A 25231-nucleotide genomic window follows, 5' to 3' on the forward strand; every position below is an offset into this window, starting at 1 on the left:
TTCTAGAAATTATTCATATGCCTAACAACACAGGTATGTTACACAGTAAGAAAAAACACAATACTCCCCCCCACCCCGGAACAGGTTAAATAAAAATAGCTACAGAGGTTCTACAAAGTCCAAATGAAGACTTCAGTATGGGAAGAGAGATTAGATGGAAAGGAGTTAAGTATGCCTGTAACTCAAAGGATAGAGTCAATTAATACTCCTATTCAAACAGGGACATACAGGTACTATGCCTGTAAGTGGAAGACCACCACGACAGCTGAACAGTCACTGAGGAAGCTCACTTGCAGCAGGGAGCTCTGACAACAGCCACCACCTTTGTGGTTAAGACAAGCTAGAAGAAAACTGGGCGGGGGGAGCTATTCTGTGGCCACGTTTGAAAGGTGCTTAATACAACGGAGTATTTGAAATGCACGTTACTAGAGGGACGGGGAATCTTTGCAGAAGCCCCGTGTTGTCCGCCGAGACAGTCCAGCTGCTGAGCACGTGCCGTGGCGAGACGGGCAAGCTGAGCAGAGCCCACCGCCCGCCAACCACCCCCAATTACCCACCACCCGCCAACCACCCCCAATTACCCGGCCACGGCACCGGCGGAGCTGAGGGGTTTTGAGCCAAGCACCTAGAGCCTGCAGACAGGCTCCAGTCTGCTGCTTCCCCTCCCCGTACCAGCAGGGGAAGAGGGCTGCCTTCCCAGGTAAGGATTGGTAAGGTCTAGGCTGGAAATTGCATTGCTACTTCAGCTTTCTGGAGCTGACAACTTCATGTGTGGATTTTGAGTTGTGCCATGATTTTTACTGCGGTTTTCTTTGACGAACATATTAAAATGACTTGTCAAATTAATAAGGGTCAAAATCACAGTAACGGAGGCCTGCTTACAGGTTTAGTTACATTACAAGCCGTGGCACAAGTTCTGTTAACAGGTTAAAAATACAGAGTTAAATATAGAGTTAAAATACAGAGTTAAAAATATAAAGTGAAAATGTATTCATTTTTGTGTGTTCAATGATGTGCCACATACTTATGAAATCTGAAACACTAAATTAAGACATTTTAAAAACTTACAGGACTTTTACACCATTCTCCTGATGCTCCTGCTTCTCATTCCACAGGTTAGCCACCTCTGATTTAGAGCCTCTTCAGGGGCAATGTTTTTAAACGGATGTATTTTGAGTTTGGGAAATCGTTTCTGAACTAATACATAACCTCATTTTTACCCACCTCCACAAAACCCAAAGCTAGTTTGCTAAAATAAACTAAAATAAAATCCAAACCATGATCCAAACCATCATGCACTTGTAACACAGCAGAAGACTGCAAACAGTATTTCGGTGGGCTCATATGCAGCATCAGACAACCACAAATTGTACTTCAGAAATGGTATAAAAGCAGAAGGGACCACAGAGGATCTAAGGAGCAAGCAAATGTATCAATTACTAATGATGACACTGTCACCCATCCCATCTTCTTCACTGGCTGTACCAAAGGAGTAAGTCTTCTCATATAACCACTAAGACAGTGTTGGTTTGTTTGGGGTGGGGTTTTTTGGGTTTTTTTTTTTTCTCCCCAGGGATGGGGTGGGGTTGTGGTTTTTTGTTGTTTTGTTTTTTTAAAGTCATCTGGGCACACTTCGGTATCTTTCTGATAGATGTACCATACCATTACTTTCGTAAATCCACTTCGACCTCATAAGATTTGCAGGGCTATCCAAAAAGAGGGGTCAATGAAAGACAGTTATATATTTAGATGCTTTATCTGATATTAATCCCACATCAACTCATCCTATGTGTTTTTAAAGTAGCAACATAATACTGCAATTTGTTATCATTTCCCCTGCTTTGTGTATGAAAACTCTCGTGTACTGCTGCAGAAATAACAGAGATAACACAGACTAAAGCAACTTGGAATAGCAAATCTAAAATGGCTGTGACAGCCAAATACAATTCCACACAACTTTTGCATGAGTCTAGGTTTAATTTGCTTTACAGGACAGTTGGCCAAACAACGACATTTATCATAAAAATATCCTCTCTATTAAGCAAATCTCATTTTTCTTTCCAAAAGAAAATTCAATGTATACTCTGAGTGTTCAGTGGCTCATTTTCAAGATCAGCCCACACAGACTTTTGTTAAGAAAACAAAGCAATTCAGTTAAAAAATGCAGACCAATGTAATGACATAGTCATATTGCTTTTGGCTATGTTAACTTTAAAAACCATGCCAATTTAGCTATTTTTCTTTAGGTTTTATTAGAAAAAAGCAGCAGATCAACATTACAATTCAGAGTCTAATCTAAATATGCACTTGACAATGAAGCACATCTGAATATGAAGTGAAAAAGGATTCCAGAAAACCCTCAGTTTTGCTGATCTCCTGCTACCCAAAATCATGTATCTTTTCTTCTGGCTTTCTGATGACTGAAATCAAACAAGGAACAAAAGATTTATTGCTATGAAAACAAAACCACAGTACAGTAGTATGAGTCTTGGGCGCTAAGCATATTCCGTCAAGTTAACTTAATAATTTCAAAGTGTGTTTAAATCTTTTGTTTGGCCATGAAAGTCCATAAGCTGACTGACCCAAGTATAAACTGAAATGGCAGGTCTGGACAAAAAAAAAGTTAGACAGCATGTTAACCTCCAGTTTTCAGACAGTAATAAAGAGATACAATTCCAACAGCCAAGAAATTAAAATTAAAAAGATGAAAAAAGTTGATCTGACATTCAAGAGCTAAGTTTATTCTTATGCTCATTTTGTTTGCGCCCAAAATAATTTTAGACCCACCATAAAAAAAAAAATAGTATTTATGGACTATCACACAATTGAAAAAGAGAAACAATTGCCTTTTGACTTGGTTATTTTCCCCCACTGAGGTATAAAATCTACATACAAATTTGATACTTCACTATAACAAATTGTACTTTTCATAGTTCTGATTTACTTTCCATTAAACCCTGTTTACTTTTTGTTTTTAAACCACAGAATTCTTATTTCATGTTATTGAATCTGGTTTCCAGCTCTCTCTCACATTTATTTGTGGATCTATATTTAGTAGTCTGGTTACCACTGCTAACCAGGAAAAAAAAAAATTCTTAGAACTTTCTTCATTACAACAGCACTTTCAGCAGAGGTTACTGATGTGCAAGCAAACTACAACGATATGCAGCTCTTCAGAGAGACTATTTCATTGATTATGTTTCCACTGTCCAAACATTTTTGAAATTATTTGCTGGAAGAAACTCTTTCGATCTTGTAAACATCAGTGGGCGCAGTTTCACTAGTATGTGTGGTAGTTTCACATCCTTACACAGGAAGGCTGGTTCACAGCTACTGAGAAGCTGCAGGAGTTCTAACAGCTGACGAACTGTGGATTCTGCCGAGCAGAAGTTTCTTCTGTTGCTACTTGACAGTGTAGCCAAATTATCAGCCGAGGTAGCCCAGTCAATCCTTGTTTTTCTTTAGAACCTCTCAGAATATTTCTGGAAGGGTGACGTTGCGAAGCAGCCACTGCTGGGAGCGGCTGCCGTTGCAGTCTCTGATGCTGGGTACCTGGCTGTCCTCTTCGGTGGCTTTGTCCAGGCACTGGTTACTGTTCACATGCAACAGGGTTAATTTCTTGAAGACAAAATAAAAAGAAATTAGTTTTACAAAAATCACCAGGCATAAGCTAACCAAAAAGTTTCTAGTGGCCATTGAAATTCTTCCATAGGTAAGTCAGAACTACACAAGACCCCTTGGTTGCTGGCTCCAGATCCCAATCCTAAAGAACACTGAAATATGCTATTTGATGTTGTAGATACTAAAAACATTGCTTCACAGAACAGTCTGAATTTTTAAATGACATTCTTTATCAAGCAATATCCACCATTCTTTAAATATGACTATACAGCTAAGGATCTCTGAAGAGTTAGAAATTCAAGTTTGTAAGATATAAACTTCAATTATTAGTTATAATAGTAGTTTTGATCAGATCAGAATGAACACATTGAATATGTATTCAAAAGTGCACTTTTTTCTCAGCTGGGGACACAAATTTGACCTTATACAGTATTCCTTTAGTACTATGTTCTTTTTAAAAACTATGTTCTTTAAAGAAATAGTGTACAAATTGACATACGTATGTATCTTTTCCAATACCTACTAATCTTATTTATGCAATTTTCCATATACCACTCCATCTACCTCAGCACTATCCTCATGGAGAAGAGATCTCAGAAGTTGCATTTCCTGCCACTGTACTATAGATAACCATGTGTGCATCAACTTGTCTATGGTGCTGACTGGCATCACTATCAGTATTTCTTCTCTCAGTCAGCAACACAACTAGGACACTGGACTGACTGAAAAGTGGCGGAACAGGCAGGCCTTATGTGCACAAGTAGCAAAGGGTAAAAAAAAAAACAACTAAAAACCTACTGCACTCATACAGCAGCTGAAGAATGAAGAAGGGAGTTGGAGCAGACTTGAGTAGACAAATAACTAACACAAAGCTTCCTGCCCCTCCCTCCTTTCTTTTTCTTCCTGGTAGACATTAAGGGAAAGGGGCTTCTCACATGCCTCCCAGAGGCAGAAGGAAAAAAACTACAGAAAAGTCACCGAACTATGGGGGCAGGAGTTCTTGGTAAGTATTCTCTAACTTATTTTTGTGCTTTATTAGCCAGCTTTCAGTAAAGTTCTGAAGATTATACCTAGATTTTCCATTGACAGAATAAAGAGAAAACACATACAACCAAATTTATGGCTGAGGATTGACACAGGTGAAGTCCATTTTACAGTCTGTGGCAATCATTGCAAGGCAAACTATTGCAGTTAGGTGTCTAAAGATGCAATGTTCTTACCATTGATAAGGTAGAAACAAAATAAAAAGCACTTGCTGTTTGGTGAATCACTGCATGTAGTAATATTACTCATCTTATTTACTTAAGTCAGGTAAACTACATAAGATACAAGAATGAATGGTTCCCAAGACTCAAATTTAATAATTTCAATTAACATTTAATCCTGAAAGCCTTCAACAGCTTTCTTCAGTCTCCTATCAGCAGTTGCTAGCAATGTGCAGAAATCCTAGTAGAGATCCAGTCTTCCACATTAACTGCCATCCCAATCAAAAAAAAAAAAAAAAAAAAAAATCATTATTCATAAGTATTTCCTTTTAGTCTTAAAGGCTGTAGGTTTCCTTAACACCTCAGCTACTAAAAATCTATAGCAAGTGTATTTAGTTAGAAATAACTCCTCTTTTTTTTTTTTTAATCAGTGAAATGACTTTTTAGTAGCTAAATATCTGCATGTTCTCTTTATGAAATCGTCATCATGATTATACTGGCGAGATTCTTCTTCCACAAATTGTCTCACAACTGTCTTCTGCAATAAATGATTTTAAATTAACAAGCTTCAGAACTATTTTTTCTAACTAGCCATGCCATAACTCAGAGTTCTTCACTGCACTACTCAATCAGAAAATTGTTTCTAGAACTTGCAAATCAAATTAATGATGAATGGATCAACGGTCAATGGTTTCTAGATCTGGCAGTTCAACTCATGAACTTAAAATAAATTTGAACATTATGTATGAGAAAGAGAATGATCAGAATAAAGCTGTTTTAAGCATCTCTACCTTAAACATACCAGTATTAGAAATGTAAAATCTTCCTCGTAATTTTGGGATGCTGATTTTTTAATTAGAAAAGTATTTCCTTTTAAACTTGTACAAGATAAGACACCAGGTGCTGAATTTGTCACAAGATGGTTAGCATTATCTTTTACCAGTCCAGCAGATACCTGGAATACTTTCCCACTATTGATCTCATTGTAACACAGCACTACACTAGCAGACTATCTTTCTCCAGAGGATCCAAAAAGCACATTGAAAATATTCTTCTAAAAGAAGAATAAAAAAAAAAAATTCTCTCCCCCAAAACTCACCAGGTAATGAAATCAATACAGATGTCTATTGAGTAACTACACCTTGAATTAGTAACAAAGGGAACATAATCCTGACTGTTTCCTGTTTTGACTGTCAAATAGTGGTCCCACACTGGAATATGTTGCTCTGTAGGCTCATGTAAAAACCCAAGCTGTCTCATTTTAATGTCACAAGTTGTAAGAAGACTTACCACTGGATCATATTCCCAAAGCTGATTTCCTTTCAAATGGTGGCACTTGAGCATCGTTACTGGGCCATTAAGTTTGGATACATCTAAACACAAATCATCTGTTCGAATTTCTTTGTTGGCAGTATATGAGAAAACCTAGACAGAAAAAAGAATGAGACAAACTGAAAAAAAAAGTTAAACTAAAAGATTCCTGGGGCGGAGGGAAGGAGGAACATTTGTGCGTTACTTCATTAAATTACCCACTAAATATTTTTTTTTTTTCTTTTCCCTTCCAGCATTTATAGAAAGATTTTGGGTTTTTTAAGGGAATAAATATAAATGCTATATGAACAAGCTCTTCAGTCAAAATTGGACATTTTTTTGAATTGCAGACTGCTTCCTGTGTAGAAACAGGAGGATCCCCAACACAGGTAATCTCTGTATATTGGAAAATAATTCATCAAGAATTATTAACAAAGTAGAACAAAAAAACAGATGTAAAATAAATGTCAGAACTGAAACCCAGAAAAAAGTACATTAAAACCAGCATTTCAGGTACAGGCTTTTTTTTTTTTTAAAGTAATGATGCCAATCAGGAGATCTAATCAGAAAGTTCCAGAGAACCTGCAGGAGGTTTAGTCTAGCTTATAGCTGTTTCCTCCTCCCCTCATTTCATTTTTGACTTGAAAGTTGATCTAAAACCTATTGCCATCACGCCTCAAAAACCTACAAGTGACAAGCCATCAACAAATCTTCTCATGCATTTCCTCTTACAGGCATATTCTTCAATAAAGGTTCCCTAAATTTTACAACTTAAGTGTGTTTTAAAGATAACTGCTGAAAGAATTGAAGAATCGTCCCAATGAGAAGCAGTGTTCCAAATAACTCAATATATTAAGACAATTTTTTTTAAAAAAAGTCACCTGATTGCCACCCATTCCATGGCAGTTAAAGATTCCAACTTTCTCGTTTTCTTTTCTTGCCATGTTATCCAGACATTGATTTGTCTCCACATTTCTTATCTGGGAATGAAAAAGGACACATCACCAAACGTCATTATTTTTAGAAGAGAACTGGGTCCATATCAAACCACACTGGCACCAGTTCTCTCTGCTATGCACCAGAGGTTATGTGAATGAAATGTAAAATATAGAAAATGTACTACAATGAGATACCGTTGTCTGAGACTCAAACTCCCAAGCAAACGTTCAAGCTACCAGGTTACAGAACTGTGTTTATTTCTTTGCTTTCTTTTGAGGACCTTTCCATCTTGCGGACTCTTTTTGCTCAAAGACTCAACTACAACAGAATGGACACAATTGAGTCTCCAGCCCAAAACCTGCATTAGTTTTAAAGCACTCTCCTAGGTGTGGTGGGTTTAATTCCCTTTGAAATCACGGGTGACTGGGTTAAATTTCCTCACTTCTTGAGTTACAGCCTTAATCCCTGTATTACTATATAGTAAGCAGGCATGAATATCAAGTCTCTTGATAGTCATGCAGCAGCACGAATGCCTGCTCCATTTTGTTGAAAGCATTTGTTTTAAAAACAAACAGTAGAAAATCACCCTACAACAGGGTCAATGTTTGGCTCAACATGACTTGTAGGGGAGAGTAGGTGCCTACTTATTTAGGACAGCATCATCTGCACTACCTCTGCAGTCACTTAAGAAACTCTAAAGAAAAAAAAAAACAGAGAAATGCCCAACAAAGCTTAGGGATCACTGAAATTTGCTGGTGACTGACAAGGGTTCTGGGGGTAAAGTTCAGAGCAGTTTTTAGGCAAAGTCCTTGTTTGACCTGGTCTATTTTTTTAAGCAAAACTCTACTCATAATCTACAAAGAGAATGTTATACAGAAAGTTATCCATAACTATACATTTCTGAAGGAGTATTTCTAAAGCCCTTCTATGTGACATTTAGTACAGTAGTAAAAAAGGGAAAACATTCAAATTACAGTACTGTATACGAAGGTTCAGTTTTCTGCCCCACTGAGAAGCCAGATGACAGGAACACAGGTGCAAGCTACTTGAACTTTGCTGGAGATAACTTGTTTGCACTAGTCAGTTCAGAATACAAACAACTTACTGTGCAGCATACTTTACATAGGGTAGATAAATATGTAGGATAAAATCTTACCTCTCCCAGAGAAAAGTAATGGCGTGGAATTTGGGAATCGGGATAAACATTCTCCAGGTACCAGGAGAAAGGCTTGCACTGGAGCTTGCGTCTTAGTCCAAGTCGTGATGATATGTCCCCATAATCAACTTTAGTAACTCCTGTAGAAACAAAGGAAGTTTTATTTAATGGCTGCTAATAAATGTTATATAATTCCACTTAATACAAAAATCATCAGTATAATACACTGCTTGCATGAAAGACTTTCTCTTTAGAAAGTCATCTCTACACAACGAAATGATTTTTTTTAAAATAAAGCATTATGCTGTTTATATTCTCAGAGAGGACATGTCAGTCTGTGACTTCTTTTTCCAGATAATTATACAAAAGATGGAGTCACTACATCTGTGCTACACATGACAATTTCTTACCTGTGGTTTGTGGAACAATTTGATTGCAGCTGATTACTAAGTTATCAGAAGAGAAAGGCTGAAACAGTTATAGTCACTAACGCCATTCTAACCCCAATGGTAACCGGAGTACATATCTATGCAGCATAGCATAGCAGTCTCCTTCTGTGGAGCAAGGAGAATTCCATTTGAATTTAATTCTGTAAGTCAGGTACCACCTGCTGGACCCTTCATCATCTATCTAACAGCACAAAGAAACAGTCAGAAAGCAGCCTTCATACAGGGAACTAATCCTTTAATAATTCAGTATTTGTTCAATATAACTGCAGCATTTGCAGGAAGTACAGTCACCATTAGAACTGTTATCATTTTTTTTGTGGTATTTTGCTTGCCTTTTTTCTCCTTTGCTACTCAGTTATCAAAGTGCTCATGCTTCCTGTATCTTCCCACTCCTTTATGGTTGTTTTAATACCTTCTGAAAATTAATTTGTGCAAGTCCCATCTGCAGATGGGTTGAGGAAGGTATGCATGATCAGTAGATATTTTTGCCTCACCAGAATTAAGCACTATTTTCATTAATATTCCAATAATATTCATTAACTAAGGGTAGGATAACTTCCAGTTTTCAGGCATCACTTTCTTTTTGTATTTTCCACACTACACTCCATACCACACAGGCCAAAAGTAACACACTACAAAAAAAAACCCCAAACCAAACAAAAACCCAAACCAAAAAAGAACAAAAACATGTCCTAGCAATTTAAATTCCCCTCACAGACCACAAATATGGCTCAACTGGCCACCACACTATAGACCTCCAGCTGCATACATTTTTCAGAAATCCCTCCACTTAGAGGACTGAATTACCTCTAAAATTGTTGACCTTTTGAAACAGTTTGAGACATTTCTAAGTTGGCATACTGTGTTACTAAATCGACCTGCCAGCAGATGGTGTATTTCTACTCAATTAAGACAGATAACTGCGTAATTTCAGCTAAATGTTTGTAAATATCAATAAAAACATTAGTAATTTCAATATTCCAGAAAGAAAAAATGCCAGACAGGCTTTTAGGCTATTTAAAAAAAAAAACAAACCAACACACACCAAAAAGCACCCCCAAAAAATCCTAACAACTAAAGACTTTTTACCAAAGATGCTGGCAAACTATACTGGTAAGTGAACGAAAGCAAAGGAAAGCTTGTTTTTTTAATGACATTTTGAATAGTGTGAATGAAATTTAAAAATGTCTTTGAACAGGATCCCAGAAAACTTCAGTCTGGGCTTTCCAGTCACAAAAGAAATCCCAAAACTAAAAAACACAATACAAACAAAAAACACCCAAAACACTGCCCTATCTTCACCAAAGCAAATATTTGCTCTACACCAAAAGAAGCACTCTCAAAAGACAATGAAGTAAGAAGAGAAAGACTGTACCAACTACAGCTAAGTATGGAGTTCTTCATTCTTCAGTGATGAAAAAGCAGCTGATGGATGAAACAGTTATCATGCCATCCTCGTAACAACCTTATGATACTCAAAACTCATTCATCACAGTTTGCTACATTGACCTTCAGAAAACAACACTGTTAAGGCTTTGTCACATCACTGAATGGCAATAAGAATTAAAGTCACAACCATAAAGAATTAAATGCAAAGTGATACTTAAAAGCATACAAGTGTGCTGTTTCTTAAAGTAGTTTTAAATGTCACCATGTTGAAAGAAAAGTGCCAGCTGATTTTCCCTCCGTTACAATGAAATAAAAGGTGTGTATTATATTCCATTTAACCATTTTTAGTCTGAAAGTTTTTTTAAAAAAAATCCTCTCAAGTTAGGTCTGCACCAAACCATGTAGTAGCACACAGACTACAGTTAGTATCAGGTTAGCAGATGCACTGAATAGCAGAACCGGTATAGTTGCCTTAGGGGTGTCCTCTAACAAGGCCGAGTTACTCTGTTTACTAGGTTTCTGGTACCTTATCTATACTACTTAAAATTAGCTTGAGTGTTCCTACACATTTGCACTATACAGTATGGGTAACAGTTCTTTTTGGGAAAACAAACAAACAAAAAAACCAACACACCAACCCAAACCAAGCCACAAAGCAAGAATTAAAGCAAATCTTCCTCCCAGGAGACAATTATGCCAGACTTCACAGGTATGTGCATCATGAGGAAGACAATATTTGGGTTTTGTTCATCAAAAACACCCAAACTAATCAGAAGTAGTATTTAACAGTACTTGCTACTGTTGCCTTTACTTGACCATGCAATATATATATATTTATTTTTCCCCCAACCCCCCTGGCCCAAACCCTAATTATACTAAAAGGCTGGACCTCCCTGATGATTCTATGTCACACAGCTTGCTGTTTGCTGTGGGACAATTGCATGCTTTTTTTCCACACATGTGCTTAAAGATGTACTCAAAACCAAATATTGATAAGGCAAAAAAACCCCACATCAAATCATCCGATCGCACCATCACCAATTTTGTAAAAATGTAAGATTCATCTCAGCACTTGCTTGTGCTGTCATTATTCTTGAAGAAGTTTGTTATGCAGTATCAGACTACTCTGATTAGTAATGGTCTCTAGTAATTGTTTAGTAATGGTCTTTCCTTATACCTTTACAAAAACATACATGTAATGATGCCTATCAGTAGAATACTACTGCTTCAGTTTAATTTTCTTTGCCACCTTATATTTAAGCTTTCCATCAGCCGTGTTACAACAGCTCTGCCACCCTCAAAATTTCAAGAGCTGAATATTTGCTTGCGAAGTTCAACGTGTGGCAATATATTTATGCTAAACTGCTTTGAAAAAAAAAAGCATGATGTTTTCATCATGATTACCAATTGCTCAATCATTTTCAAAAGCACAGTATGAAAACTGTCTAATCTAAAACTAGTCTTCTCTTAAAAATCATAGAACTTGTTTTTATTTAGTATTATGAAACTTGGTAAGCAATAATCACTTAAAACCAATGTGAACAGCTACATTATTTGCATTCCCAATTAATGCTAATAGGGAATACTAGCTGAAAATAAGAACACATGGAATCACTCAGTACATATTTTGAACACAGGCTTAGCTACATTGCAAGATGTGGACTCAGTCCCTTCTCTGTCCTTCCTATCAACCATAAATAAAAACGTTATCCATTTCCAGTCTGTACATACTGAACCTTGACTTAACACGCTTGGCTAGAGACAAGCGCGTGCAGCGATTAGAAACTAGGCCTGCTGATCCAGTTTTCAGGATAACATGTCTATGTCTCTGTCTAGATGGCTCTTGCTCAGGTAATTCTGCAATGCTGTCTCCTGTCCACTTAGCCCCAGTGCAATGGAAGACACCTTCTGGGGCAAACTTTTGGTCAACAATAAAATTAATTTCCACCATACAAGCTAGACGAGGCTCTACCCAAGCTCATTGGAGCTGCTTTTCAGGATGCCTTCAGCTGGGATGCGAGAGGCTGCTGAAGGACAAGGATGCACGTTGGACAAGGAGCAGCGGGGTGCATGTAGGAGCTGGAACCCAGACTCACATGCTGCATGGGGAAACCGCACAGTCTGAAAGTATCCATGCTTCACCTTTAGATTAAGGATACCAACAAATTCTACATACTGCCAGACTACCATTAATTAGTAGTTAGGAGAAGGTTAGGGGGAGGTAGCTGTGGTAAGCCAGCCTAATGCTTTGCAGCTGCCGTTGCAGAAAGAGGCAGCTTTCCCTCCCTCAGTTTCAGATTCCTGCTGCACCTCCTGTGCTGACACAAGTGCTAACTTAACCAGTAGAGAGCCAGCCTGCAGGGTAAATAATCCTGACCAGTTCAGCAAGTCAAATCAGTTGACATGTATGAGCAACCAACAAGTGAGGGGAGGTGAAGCCCTATCACCTGCCATGAAAAGCAAGGCACCCTCCTCACAGCAAGCTGTTAGACTGACATCTCATGAAGCCTCACCTTGGACAATCCAGTCCCAGTATTTTAGACTGGAGAAAGTGATGAAAGGCCAGCACTAGAAATAAAGAAGTAGCAGAGCCTGCAGAACAGAATGACCAGAGCCAGGAATCACTATTCACCTGCACGTGCTGGATCTGTTTTCTGAAAGCTTAAGAGGAAATGGCCTGGGAAACAGTGCCCTGCTGTAACACATGACTCCAAGGAAAACTGTTGGCTAGTGAGGAAATGTCCTGGTTTTGGCTGGGATAGAGTTAATTTTCTTCCTAGTAGCAGGCATAGTACTGTGGTTTGGATTTAGTAGGAGAAGAATGTTGATAACACATGGATGGTTTAGTTGTTGCTGAGTACTGCTCATGCTAGTCAAGGACTTTGCAGCTTCCCATGCTCTGCCAGGTGCACAAGAAACTGGGAGGGGGCACAGCCAGAAGAGTTGATCCAAACTGACCCAAGGGCTATTCCATACCATATGACGTCATGCTCAGTATAGAAACTGGGGGGGGTTGGCCGGGGAGCAGCGATCGCTGCTCGGGAACTGTCTGGGTATCGGTCGGCAGGTGGTGAGCAATTGCATTGTGCATCACTTGCTTCGTATATTATTATTGTTATTATCATTATTATACTGTTACTATTATCATTACTATTTTACTTTCTTTCAATTATTAAACTGTTCTTATCTCAACCCAGGAGTGTTTCTCACTCTTACTCCTCCGATTCTCTCCCCCATCCCACCAGGACAGGGGGAGTGAGCGAGCGGCTGCGTGGTGCTGAGTTGCTGGCTGGGGCTAAACCACGACAGGAAAGACTACAGCTAGCGCCATTACTGCCACAGAGCATAGCTGTTGCATGCCATGAGATAGGCTTGATTTTGGCTGAGCAGCAGCTGCTGCAACACTTTCCTGCCCAACCTCCATCTGTACCTAACCACTTCCAAGCAGAGAGATGGCTTCTAAAATGCATGAAAGCTTAAAACAGACAAGTAACAATTTCTACTAGGCTGTACTTATTAAAGAAAAAAGGATTACAGGCTTACTTTTCAAAAGGGCAGCTTTCCATTTAACTACATTACATCAATAGTAAGAAGTCTCTCGAGTTCCTATCATTCAAGCAGTATGCTCAGTATGCTTTTTTTTTTTTTTTTTTAACCAGACAACACAGATTACGTGAAGTAGGAAAGCTACCTGAGAATCTTAGGTTTGCTTTCCTGCACCAGTCCCTCTGTAATTCACTATCTTAGGGGAGCAGAAGAGAAAGGATATAAAGGAGGAAACAAATTTCTTGTTAGCTAGGCTCAATGATGCCTGTCAGTATATTACCTACTTCAATCAAAATCCAATTTTCTCATCCATGTCAACTAACAAGAAAAAAACTGGGTGCACAGAGGATTGCCTGTTTTCCTTCCTCATCTGCACCCAGGCTTGCAAACCAGCATCAGCTTAAAAATCCTCACCTTGCTCCTTGCAAGAACTCGTGACACTGTCACAGTAATATTTAAAGCACACATTGTACTAGCAAAGAATTTCATAGGCTGCATACTGTGCTCTGCCAGAGGGTCACTACACCATCATTCTGCAAGAAGTAAACATTTAAATTTTTATATTAGAAGGATACCTGGAAAAGCAGAGTATGGCTAAATGAGCCAAAGTAGCAGAGATTCACTGGGTTCCTAAGACAACTACTGGCCAGAAAGACTTACAGAAATTTACACTGATGTTGTTTGCTGTCAATGGGTAGAATCAGGGTCTGCAACACTCAGATATCTAAGATTGGAGATACCAGAACAACAACAGTAAGGTGTTTGTGAACTTCCCAGACTAGTAATCCTTTCTAGTTAATGCCTACTGGCTGTCATAACTTACATGGATTCATGGGGTGAGAGGCATGAGTGGCACTGAGTACATTTATATGTTCAATAGATACTATATCATAGCTAAGAATGAACCACAGTACTAACCACTCTCTCCACAGCCCCAGGCAACAAAACAATTTCAGAACAACCTAACTTATTCAGGTACTATATGAACATATTCTTGAAACACTTGCAAATTCTAGTATCAAACCTTAGTGCAGTGTCAATACGGATATGGGTACACAAACGAGATCGTGTGCCAGTCGGCAGGTGCAGATGCTCTAAGAGGAGCTCGGCAAGAACACATCCCTATCCACCAATCATTCAGGCTATTAGCATACAAACTATGCAGACATGCATCTTTTGAAAGGAAAGAAAATACACAGTGCAGTTATAGATAATTGCTTAAGTTACTTTCACTATTTTAAAATTTTTACCGTATTCTATTTTAAATTAAATTCTTTCATTCCTTTTCTCCAACAGGAGAATGCATGCATATTCCACAATACTGCAAAGCTATGAAAGTCCTATCAAAGCAACAATCCTACAAAATTCAAGCAATATAACTCCTTTTGTAGCTTACAGTTACCACACAAAATGGAAGGACTATAGAGATTATAAATGAAGTAACAGAGCCTTATCATGATGTTCAGTAATTTACACTTGTTTTTAAGAATTAGGTTATTTTTACAGTTAGGTGTTCCAGCTGCTTAGTACATTTTAAAATCTAGCTTGACATGGACGCATAAAAGCAATCTTAACCAAAAAAAGACTGCACCTATTTATATACAACTTTTCTGAATGATATATCTATACATGTCATGTTTGAATTCATAATGCTTCATTAATAACAACACAGGGCAGTAACCATAAGCTGTTAGCTTCTGATTTCACCTAAAAAGCTTTGAGTAGTAGCAAGAGTTATTTATTTTAATTTAAAGAACCCTACAGTCTTAAGTAATGCATTCTCTTGAGACAAAAACCCACCATAAATCCACACAGTCACTTGTTCTCACAAGTATTCTTAAAACCTGTAATCTAAAATTTGACACCGTTCAGACTCATACTACAGCTTGTATTACAGCTTTTAAATTTCAATACTAATGAAGGTTTAACAAGCAAGTCATAAGGAAATACTTTTTTTAAAGATATGTCTTTGGAAAAGCAGACATGGCATACAGAACTACCACTTAAGTATTTAAAGTTGAATGTCTCTAATGTCTCAAGTATTTGAAGAGGATCTCTATAGCCACCCAAAGTTTGTCTCTTTTTTTTTTTTTTTAAAACAACAACAAAAATATCCTGTAGTGGAAAGCAATAATTCAGTATTTCCCAGGCTTCCTTTCTTTTCCTGATTTTTTTTTTCCAGAAAGTTTGAGTTCATAGGAAATTTGCTCTCATATTTTTACATCCTCTTGTTTTGTTAATATCCATTTTAAGAAACATAATAAATATCATCAGTCAAGTACATTGGCAACTTGCCCCTATACTCTGGATAGTGACATGCAAACTCTACCAAGGCAGATGTTAACTTTTGCCACTCCTGCTACAGGGTTTCACTTAAATCACTTCTGATCTATTCAACCTGGAATGCCTACAACACAGAAGCCAGAGGCCAAACTCCAGCACATTACAAGATGTATTTGGATGGCTAGTTTTCAGCACTATGGTTGAGCTCTTTGACGTTCCACTGAGTTTTTGCACAGGAAGCTCATTCATAAATCACATGCATGTTTAAAAAGAAAAAAGAAAAAAAGACTTCAGAACACATCTCTGGCTAACAAAGTTATTTTTCAATTAAGACCTTCTTTTTTGTATATCTTACGTGAGCTTTGTCTTGCAAACTTCAAAGCATATCATTTTTATTTAAATACACATGTTCTTTCCTAGTAGTAGTAACATTTTAATTCTTAACAGGTATTTCTCATAACCAAAGACCTGCTCACCTGGGGAAATGATGTAAAAAAAGTTTTTGAATTCATCCATCCAGACTTCTGCAAGCCGCCTGTTATTTTTGTTGATTATCTGCCCTGTACCTCCTGGAAAAGTATATGGTGTTGCTTTTCTGAACACATGCCCAACATGTGAACAAGTTACAATTTCCAAAGTGCCACCACACTGCCAAATCTGAAAGTGATAGAACAATTATTGCATAGCTTCAAGTAGTTAAAAAAAAGTTTAAAACTGTTAATCACTTGCTTCTGTTCAAGTTGGAGAAACAACTTTAGTTGAGGTCTAGAACAAATACATACTGCATGGAAGAGAAATGTATGCCTGTTTCTTGCTCAACAGATAAAGATGCTCAGTAAAGCATGAGGAAGGTAGTGTAAGAAAGAGTACGTCAGGCCTCACAGCAATAATGCATCAGCAACTACTTTAGAGACCTGGGCAAGCTGACAGCAAAGGAAGGAAAAGGCTCACATGAATCACAGGGAAGTAACAGGTAGTGATCTGTCAAAAAAAGTCCATTATGAAATAGAATCTCCATGTAAAAAACCCCATTCGTTTCCCAAGTAAGGTTTCTGAAAATATTTTCAATTTTATTTTTGGACCTCTAAAAATGGCAGATTCAGAAAGCTGAACTACTTCAGAAGTATCAACCTATATATCCTGAGCTGATAAGTAGAACAAAAGGAAATAGTACTATTTGGTAAGAATGAAAGTGAGAACAGTGCTGATTAGGTGCACATCAAAATGAACACATGCAATCATTAAGTTAGAAAAACAGCAAGAAGAGAGAGTTTGTAACAGAGGTGCTCACATTTCACTGACACATTAAACCATACACTGATGACATCACCCTTAACTTATGCTCCCCAATTAGCTTTTCTAACTAAACTCCTTTTAACACACGTGCATCCATTCTTCAGAATGACCACCCCAATCTTTTAATTACATGGCTCTGCCAACTATTCAGCATGCACTTTTCACTGACAGATACAGTCCTTGCGTATCTCCATTGCTTCCCGTCAAGTTCCTCCAAAGTGCTAACTACAACTGGAGAGGACACTGATGCAGGCAGCAGATCTGTATTTTACAAAACTAATGACGCACTATCCTGGCTAACAGCACACTGAAAAGAGTAGAGTTTTACCTACCCTGAAAGAAATTTCTAAGTTTTCTCCACCCCAAATATCCATTCCAGCATCGTAGGTTCCAATTTCCTGAAAGTAATCTCTGTCTATTGAAAAAAGACCTCCTGCCATTGTAGGTGTCCTGGAGGCAAGGGTAGGGGGGAGACAAAAAACAAGCATCAGTCACTATGAAAACATGTATTAAATACATTTCACACTTACACTGACAAAATGGCTTTTTATTTCCCAAGTTCCTAACATGTTCCTTCTCAGTAGGCTTCCATCCAAATTCAGTTACCATTGATGTACTTGCAAGCTCAAAATTTTCCAGAGATGGAACCAGTTAGTCTCCTTATTTTCTCACTTCAAATGGGAGTCTGGATAGAGAAACAGCCCTTAGAAAGCTGCTGCCATTCCTGAGAAAGACTTCTGCCTCCAATGCTGGTAACTCATAAAAAAGAAGCCAGTTTCTTACAGGAAATTTATACTTCTGGCAACTCTTCTTGAAAAAGTTATGGGAGGCCATGAAGTGGCCTGCTTGCTTTCACTATTAGTGCTTCATACAAGATAATTGTACAGTCAGGGTTATATTCAGATTTTCTTTACACATTCCTTAATGGTAGAAAAAAACCTGCTAGTTTTTCCTCAACTTTAGCAACCTCTCCCAAATTCCCATATTTTTAGTCAACAAATACACAACAGGTAAATTATATATTAGGCTGACAATATAACTTTATAGTTCAAGTATACAAACTATTTACACTTTTAGCATGCATGATTTTCTATCACTAGTTGTTTTCCTGAAACGTTTTGGGCTTTTTCTGAAAGACACATAAAATATAAGCTAGGTCACAATCTAACTAAAAATCTCTGTGGCTTTTTTTCCCCCTCTTAGAAAGGAAACTTGGGGGGTGGGAGGGATACAATTAGCCACATCCTGAGAAGACCTCTGGATTTCTTAAATGAAAAGCTAACAAAAAAGAGTAAAGGCCATATCCTCACCTTTACGGTAAGTATATATTACCCACTTATCAGAATAGTAAGGCCAGAAAATACAAGTTTCCAATTGTGAAAAAGTACACATTGCACACAAGTTATCTGTGTTTCTCATTACCTTTGTCATAGTATAGTATCTATATATGACATGCAGGTATAAATTCACCTCCCATCCATGCACTTTGAAGATGTTAAGTTTATATGTACGTACACACACAAATATACACACACGCCAAAAATCGATGCATCTTTTCAAAATATTTACTTTGTTGGAATAGAAGATAAGGTTAAAAAAAAGATAAAAATAAGGTTCACTAAAAAAACGTACATCAGTATAAAAACTAGTTAAAAAAAAACTAGTGAAATTCTCCAGTAATTGACATAAAAATATTTCTAAAGTGACAAGCTGATTGCTTCCTTCATTGCTACCAAAAGTTAACAGAAACAAATCCATGTGAAAACTTTCATGCTGTTCCTTCAACCAGACAAAAATGATGCTACAACACAATTCATTAAATACTTACTTACAAGATTAACCTAGAAAGGATATGAGTAAACCTCAGGTGAACATTTTAACCAATTTAATAATTTCTCACTACCTAACAGGAAGGGTTCGATCTCCTTTCCGTCGATCCATCTCTCTCTGAGGAACAGGGTACCAACGAAAATTCAACTTCCAGTTGAATCCACCGTAGGTCATGTCAGAACCTGCCATATATTCAAAGGTGTCATCGCTAATTACGTCAATGATGGGACACACTACTGTTCTCCTAGAAAAAGGAAAGAACCAAAACATTGAAGTGTCAAAAAGGTGTGTGTGTGTTTTTTTCAATTTTGTTTTTAACACATACAGTTTAAATTTTCATAATGCCATCTCTTAACAACAGGACTTAATAGATTATTACCATGAATTAGAGTTAATTCATCTAAAGGAAAATGTGTTTTCTGATACAATTTTGGCAATACTAGCTCTTTTTCTAAATAGTATTTGCATTATTACCAGTAATAAATATTCATCCCTGACCACAGGCTTTCTCAGTGCTACACAGGGATCGTATAGAAAACAAGATTTTCATTTCTAGTTAAGTGGTCAAAGTAACTTGCATGTTTTGAAATTAAAACTTGGTCATACGCTCAGGGGAAGTATTCTTATACGCCCTCAGGACTAAGAAATGACAGTCATTGTTAACAAAGTGTAACTACCGCGTCAAAGTTGACAGAAAGAGGCCTCCTTGTCCACTGTCCTGACATTATTAAGACATATACTCCCAGAAATTAATTCTAATCATCTTAAAGACACTTAAGTAACCAGCCTCAAGCAGGCTTTCTCGCTCGGAAAGCTCTGTAAAAAGATTCAGGGGTTGCAACTAAATTTGAAGTATGTACTTAGTTGAGCTGTTTGCACAAATTGTAACACATTATGTATCGTAGTCTCACAAAAAGTATATTAATGATAACTCAAAGGTTAGTATTATGTCTTAGCACAGTTCTGAGCAAAGACTCTTTATTACTTGTAGCTTTTTCATTATATATGCTATACGTTGTAATAAATTTTAAAAGTGATTTTTATCTATAACTATAAGAACAAAACAGATCTGTAACACCATATTTAATATCTAGTCTATTTAATACGCTGTTTACTAACAGACTAGCGTGCAACTACAGATGTATGAATGTTTTATAAAGCAGACCATTCTCTCACTTGTTGGGGTTCCCCAGCTCTCAAAACAATTTCCATCACACTATCATGGATATAAATGTTATGATTATTGACTTAAGATAGAAATATAAAGTTATGTTACTGCAACGTAGATGATTCCAGTAACTATTCCAACTTCAGAAAATACATCCCAGAAGACCAAGTCACAGCACAGAATCCCACAATACAAATATGTAAAGAAATAAAGAAATCACAATGAGAACCTGAAAACAGTAAACCTGACAGTTCTTGCTCACAGTGTTGGTGTTACATGAGACCAGGGCTCCATTTCTTCCTCAAGAATACCTTCCCAAATTCATGAAGGAATGGGCCAGGCTGCAGATGGGAGACCTCAAATTCCACTGCTCACAACTCCATTCATGCTCAGGTCTCCTGGTATTTAACACATTATCCCATGCATCCCAATAAAAGCTTCACTTTAAACCAAGTTTTACTTTTTAAAAGTTGTACTGAATTAGCCTTTTATCCTTACAGCAATGAGAATTTATCCAGCCCTTCAGAAAATAGGTATTTGCTTGTAAGGCTATATTGTAACACTTGGAACATTTGTTAATGATGAAAAAACCAACATGGACCAGTAGGTGGATAATTACCTGTCAGCTTTGATCCTTGCCAGCAGAGGTTCAAGCCAGCCTACTGTACATTCACAATGAGCATCTAAGAAGGTGATGACCTGGCCTTTAGAAGCAGCAGCCCCCTTTAATCTGGCTCTAATCAATCCAGAACGCTGTTCCATTCGAATCACATGAACAGGTACTTTTAATTTTTTCACGTAATTCTCCAGTGGTCTTTTCAAGAAGTCTGCAAAGAATGATCAAAACCATGGAAACTGTCAGTTACATAGTTCAGCTTACTTTTTTTTTTTTTTTTTTAAATGGAGACTTGAATTAAGAGACATTTTCTGATTTATTTTCTATCCTTTTCCCACTTTCTCAGCTACTTTTCTCTGCTACTTATTCTACACTTCACAACATGCCCTTCCACATTTCCATGTGTTTCACTTGCTAGAGCAGGAAGTTCTTCCTCCTCTTGATTTCTTCATTACGGGAAACACAAAAATGAAGGGAGTGTAGAATGCTTACACAGAAACCAGATTGGATAGACAAGTTTTTATTATGGAGTAGAAGTGACTCTTACTTTCAAAAACATATGCATAATTGTTCTTGGGCATAACGCTTCTCTACCAAGAAAATACAGAAAATAATCTTGACTAGCTGAACATAATGAATTACCTCCTACAGGAATGTAACTTACAAGTAATTTCTTTGCAAGCAGTTTAAGACATGACCAAATCCATTTTTCAGTTGTGCTTTCTCTAGATTTTTCTGGCTAATATTTTTCCTATTCAACTATCACTCTAACACCTAAACCCAAAAATAAATACAAAATCAGGTATACATAAGTGAGTATCTGTAACACCAATAAACCTCAGCTTAGCTGAAGAACAAATTATTCAAAATAGAACAGCCACAACTGACTACCATATGCCGAGAGACTCAAAATTACTTGCATTACAAAGAGCTGCCAAATTAACAAATTTCCCATTGCCAGGCAGAGTTTTTGTCCATCATGAAAAACTAGACTATGATGGATGATGCCAAAGGAAGAACAAAGAATTGAGGGAGAATGCAATGGACAGTCACAGAAACAGACTTCTGCAATAACATGCAGATTTCAATCTGTAAAAAAGGCAAAATAGTCTTGTGACACAACTACAGAATATATTAGATTATGCAGTCAAAGCACATGGGAGTTGTGCTACAACAGTTCAAAGCCTGTAGTCGGATTCAGCATAAGACAGTAAGTACCTCATACAAGAATAAGCGTGACACTGGAGGCAGGACGGGAGGAAAGCACAGCATGAACTCTTAGCAGCTGTTTTGTAAACCTCAAGAGGCAGAGCTGACCTGAGGGTGATTACCATTCCTTACCACTGCTCTGGATGAATGAGTTCTAATTGCCTCCTCATTTTTTTCTGTTCATTGCTGGACTGTCACCGAAACCCACAGAAGTAAGTTCTGACACATCTTGAAAGCTGAACTGTGCTAAAAGAGCCTAAGAGTTTGACAGATCTTAAATATTTGCCTCCAGAGAAACTCAAAGCAAGTTAATTCTTATTTTGCATATTAACAGAGACTCAAATGAATAAATGTTTATTCGCACAAACCAAGTGTACATGTCTGAACATTTTGCAGGCCTTTTGGGGTTGAGCACAAACAGAGATGATTTGGCTGACCGAGTCTGTAGCAAATATAATGTCATCTCTTTAGAGTGTAGCTTTCCAAAGCCACTAATTTAAAAGAACTAGTATCATGGTAATGTTTATAGTTTTAACATATATGGCTTCCATGATATCCATAAAGAGAATAAAACAGTGAAGCATTTCTCTCTATGCTAACCATCTCATGAGCAAGTCACGCAAGTCAACGTGTTCCTCTGCACATTTCAAGGGTAGTGCTGGTAAACTTTTAAAGTAGTTCTAACCACTTAAAGCTGAATGAATATGGGCTGTGACATTGGTCCCTGAATGCACAGTGGCATTAACAGAATGGTAAAATTCTGCCAGGAGGAAGAGAGAAACAGAGAAAGATTTCAATAATACAACTGCAGCCAGTCAAGAACAAGCATAAAACAAAAAGTTACATTACAGAAGGTCATGGTCAACATATGGCATATAAAAATCTTAAGTCCTACCTACATTTTCTCTGTAAAGTATTTCAAATTTCAGTTTATCTTTTCAAGTACTTTTCAATTTTTTTTTCTCTAAGAAACAATCACAGAGATGCATGAAGTATTTTCACTATGGAGGGAACAGGGTTAAGAACAGTCCTTCTCCCATGTTTAACCATGTCTGTAAAAACATTCTTATGAACTACTACCTTGTTCAAAATTTCAGAAGGGAGTATTCCCAGAAACAAAACACTGTGCTACACATTCAGTAACTGTGCCCCTAAAATATTACTAGAATTTCAGGAAAAATAAGCAAAAAGGTAAAGCTTCATGTCTCATCCCTACAAAGGCATGGAAAATAACTCGGGTGTCAAGATTTCTAGTGTTCCTCTGCTACCAGCAGTAAGGGTTAAACGCTCAAATCTAAGCCATGTATTTTCCCTGCAGAGCACTGTCTCTTAGAGCAACAGATATCCCTCACAAACTACTCCTTTAGTTCAAGTAGCAAGAGTCTAGAGTTTTGGACTAGTCATCCATCCAGAAACTGGTAATAGTTTCTTGTAAGGCAAGACTTGCTTTTTTCTTTAAACAAGAGTATTTGAATAGACTTTCAAATGCATACAATACATTTTGGCCTACAAGAAATGCCAGAATCAGTAGCTGAGAGCTGTAGAGATGATTTTCTATACAAACTTATTGGTCATATTTATACTAAATCCTATATTAAACACTCACATGAAAAGTTTCATGCATTACAGAGTCAGTTGTTTACTAGTGACCCAGGATGACAGCTGAGTAAATTTTTAGCATTGCCTCATACACTTCAAACAGAGAGTGAGTTTTTAATAATATTAAAAAAACCCAAACAAACCACAAATACTTCTACTTGGGAACAATAATAATTAATGCATTTTCAGAGGTATAACTTTAGTTTCATTTAACTCTTTCACTGGATATTCTGTTCAAACTTTTTCTATATCAGAAGGGTGCGTAATTTTAACTAGGGCTATGGACAGTTTAAAGAGTATCTTCTGGGGCAGTAGCAGAACTAAGCCAAAAAAGCATATATTCAGTTCAGTTCAAGTAAGTGCATAAGTTGAAAAATACTTTGCCAATTCTATTACTGAGTCACATTTATATGAATATAAATGAAAAATTAAGTTTCAAACAATTTGTTTTTAATTAAACTACAATAAGACACAGATTTATCACACATAAGCATGCAAACACAGTTTTAAGAAGTGTGAATACTTTTCTACATTATTGGCAGGAATTTCATTTTGGTTACGTTGCTTTGATTCTGTATCCGTATAACTTCTGTGAGTGTATTCTATCCTGATGCAATCTGCCTACCACACTTGGCCATTCAGCGCTGACCTAGTTTTAAGCACTGACGAATCCTGATTTCTCCTGTTACCTTTTTTTTTTTTTTAAATAGTTACCAAAGATCAATACTTAAACCAAGCAATTCTGATCAGTAGAGAACAATGTTACAGATATGTCTTGCCCCTCCAAAGCTTTTCTTTTGGGTGTAAATAAGTGCGTGATATTATGCAAATTCATTCTAAGTGCATGACACTAGCAGGTACAAAGTGTGCTTCAGGCAGACTGAATGATTACTTTATTCCAATTAAATTGACTCTGATGCTGGAATTCAAATACACTACTCAGGCTGAACATTTTCTTTTTCTGGAAAAGTCTGCTGGTTTAGTTCAGCACAAACAGAATGCTTAAGTAGCATATACTAAACCCTTCACATTTTCAGGCATCATACCCTTCCGTTTTGTTTAATGTAAAAGCATGCTTGCTGGAACCATAACAAGTTTTTTGAAAACAAAACAAGACAAACTTTCAGTAATTGTTGAAAATAACTACAAATAAAAGATGCCCGAGTGATCTGAAATGAAGATCACAGATTTCAAAACTAAATATTGGAACAGGTTCAATAACACCACCAAAAAAAAAAGTCTGAAATGCTATGTCTTTCAGCCTGGAACTAAGTTACCTTGCTTTTATTACCTAACCCAAGCCCAGAAACAGAAAAGTTATCTATAAAAGCCACATGCTTTTTTAACTGGACTATAATTCTAGTTCATAATGAGGACATGGCTATTGCCATCTTAAAATTTATTTTTTCTAAAACAGAAATTGAAGAGGCAAAATGTAAGAACTATGTCTATACTATTTTAATATTAGTTTGCTCTTTATTTCTAGGTCATACTGAAAGATGACCTATCACAATCATTAGCACTGATTTGAATTAGTGCCAAGGACTGTTTTGACAAATGAAACAGAGCACACTTGCAATATCTATATCAAAAGGGTGCGTAATTTTAACTAAG

The 25231-nt window shown here is 37.1% G+C and overlaps 1 protein-coding gene across 1 annotated transcript in view; it reads right to left on the minus strand.

Annotated features, from left to right (window-relative positions):
* Positions 1-1979: 1979 nt before the first annotated feature.
* Positions 1980-25231, minus strand: part of GALNT1 (polypeptide N-acetylgalactosaminyltransferase 1) — a 67040-nt gene continuing 43788 nt past the window's right edge. The window contains exons 5-12 of the mRNA XM_075728203.1: positions 20813-21020; positions 19099-19269; positions 17528-17645; positions 16376-16556; positions 8233-8372; positions 7019-7117; positions 6117-6251; positions 1980-3618 (exon numbers count right to left, since the gene is read on the minus strand). Coding sequence (XP_075584318.1) covers positions 3472-3618; positions 6117-6251; positions 7019-7117; positions 8233-8372; positions 16376-16556; positions 17528-17645; positions 19099-19269; positions 20813-21020 — 1199 coding nt within the window. The 3' untranslated portion in view covers positions 1980-3471. The remainder of the gene's footprint in view (positions 3619-6116; positions 6252-7018; positions 7118-8232; positions 8373-16375; positions 16557-17527; positions 17646-19098; positions 19270-20812; positions 21021-25231) is intronic.

Source organism: Pelecanus crispus, chromosome 2 (assembly GCF_030463565.1).
Source record: "Pelecanus crispus isolate bPelCri1 chromosome 2, bPelCri1.pri, whole genome shotgun sequence".
Classification (NCBI taxonomy): Eukaryota; Metazoa; Chordata; class Aves; order Pelecaniformes; family Pelecanidae; genus Pelecanus; species Pelecanus crispus.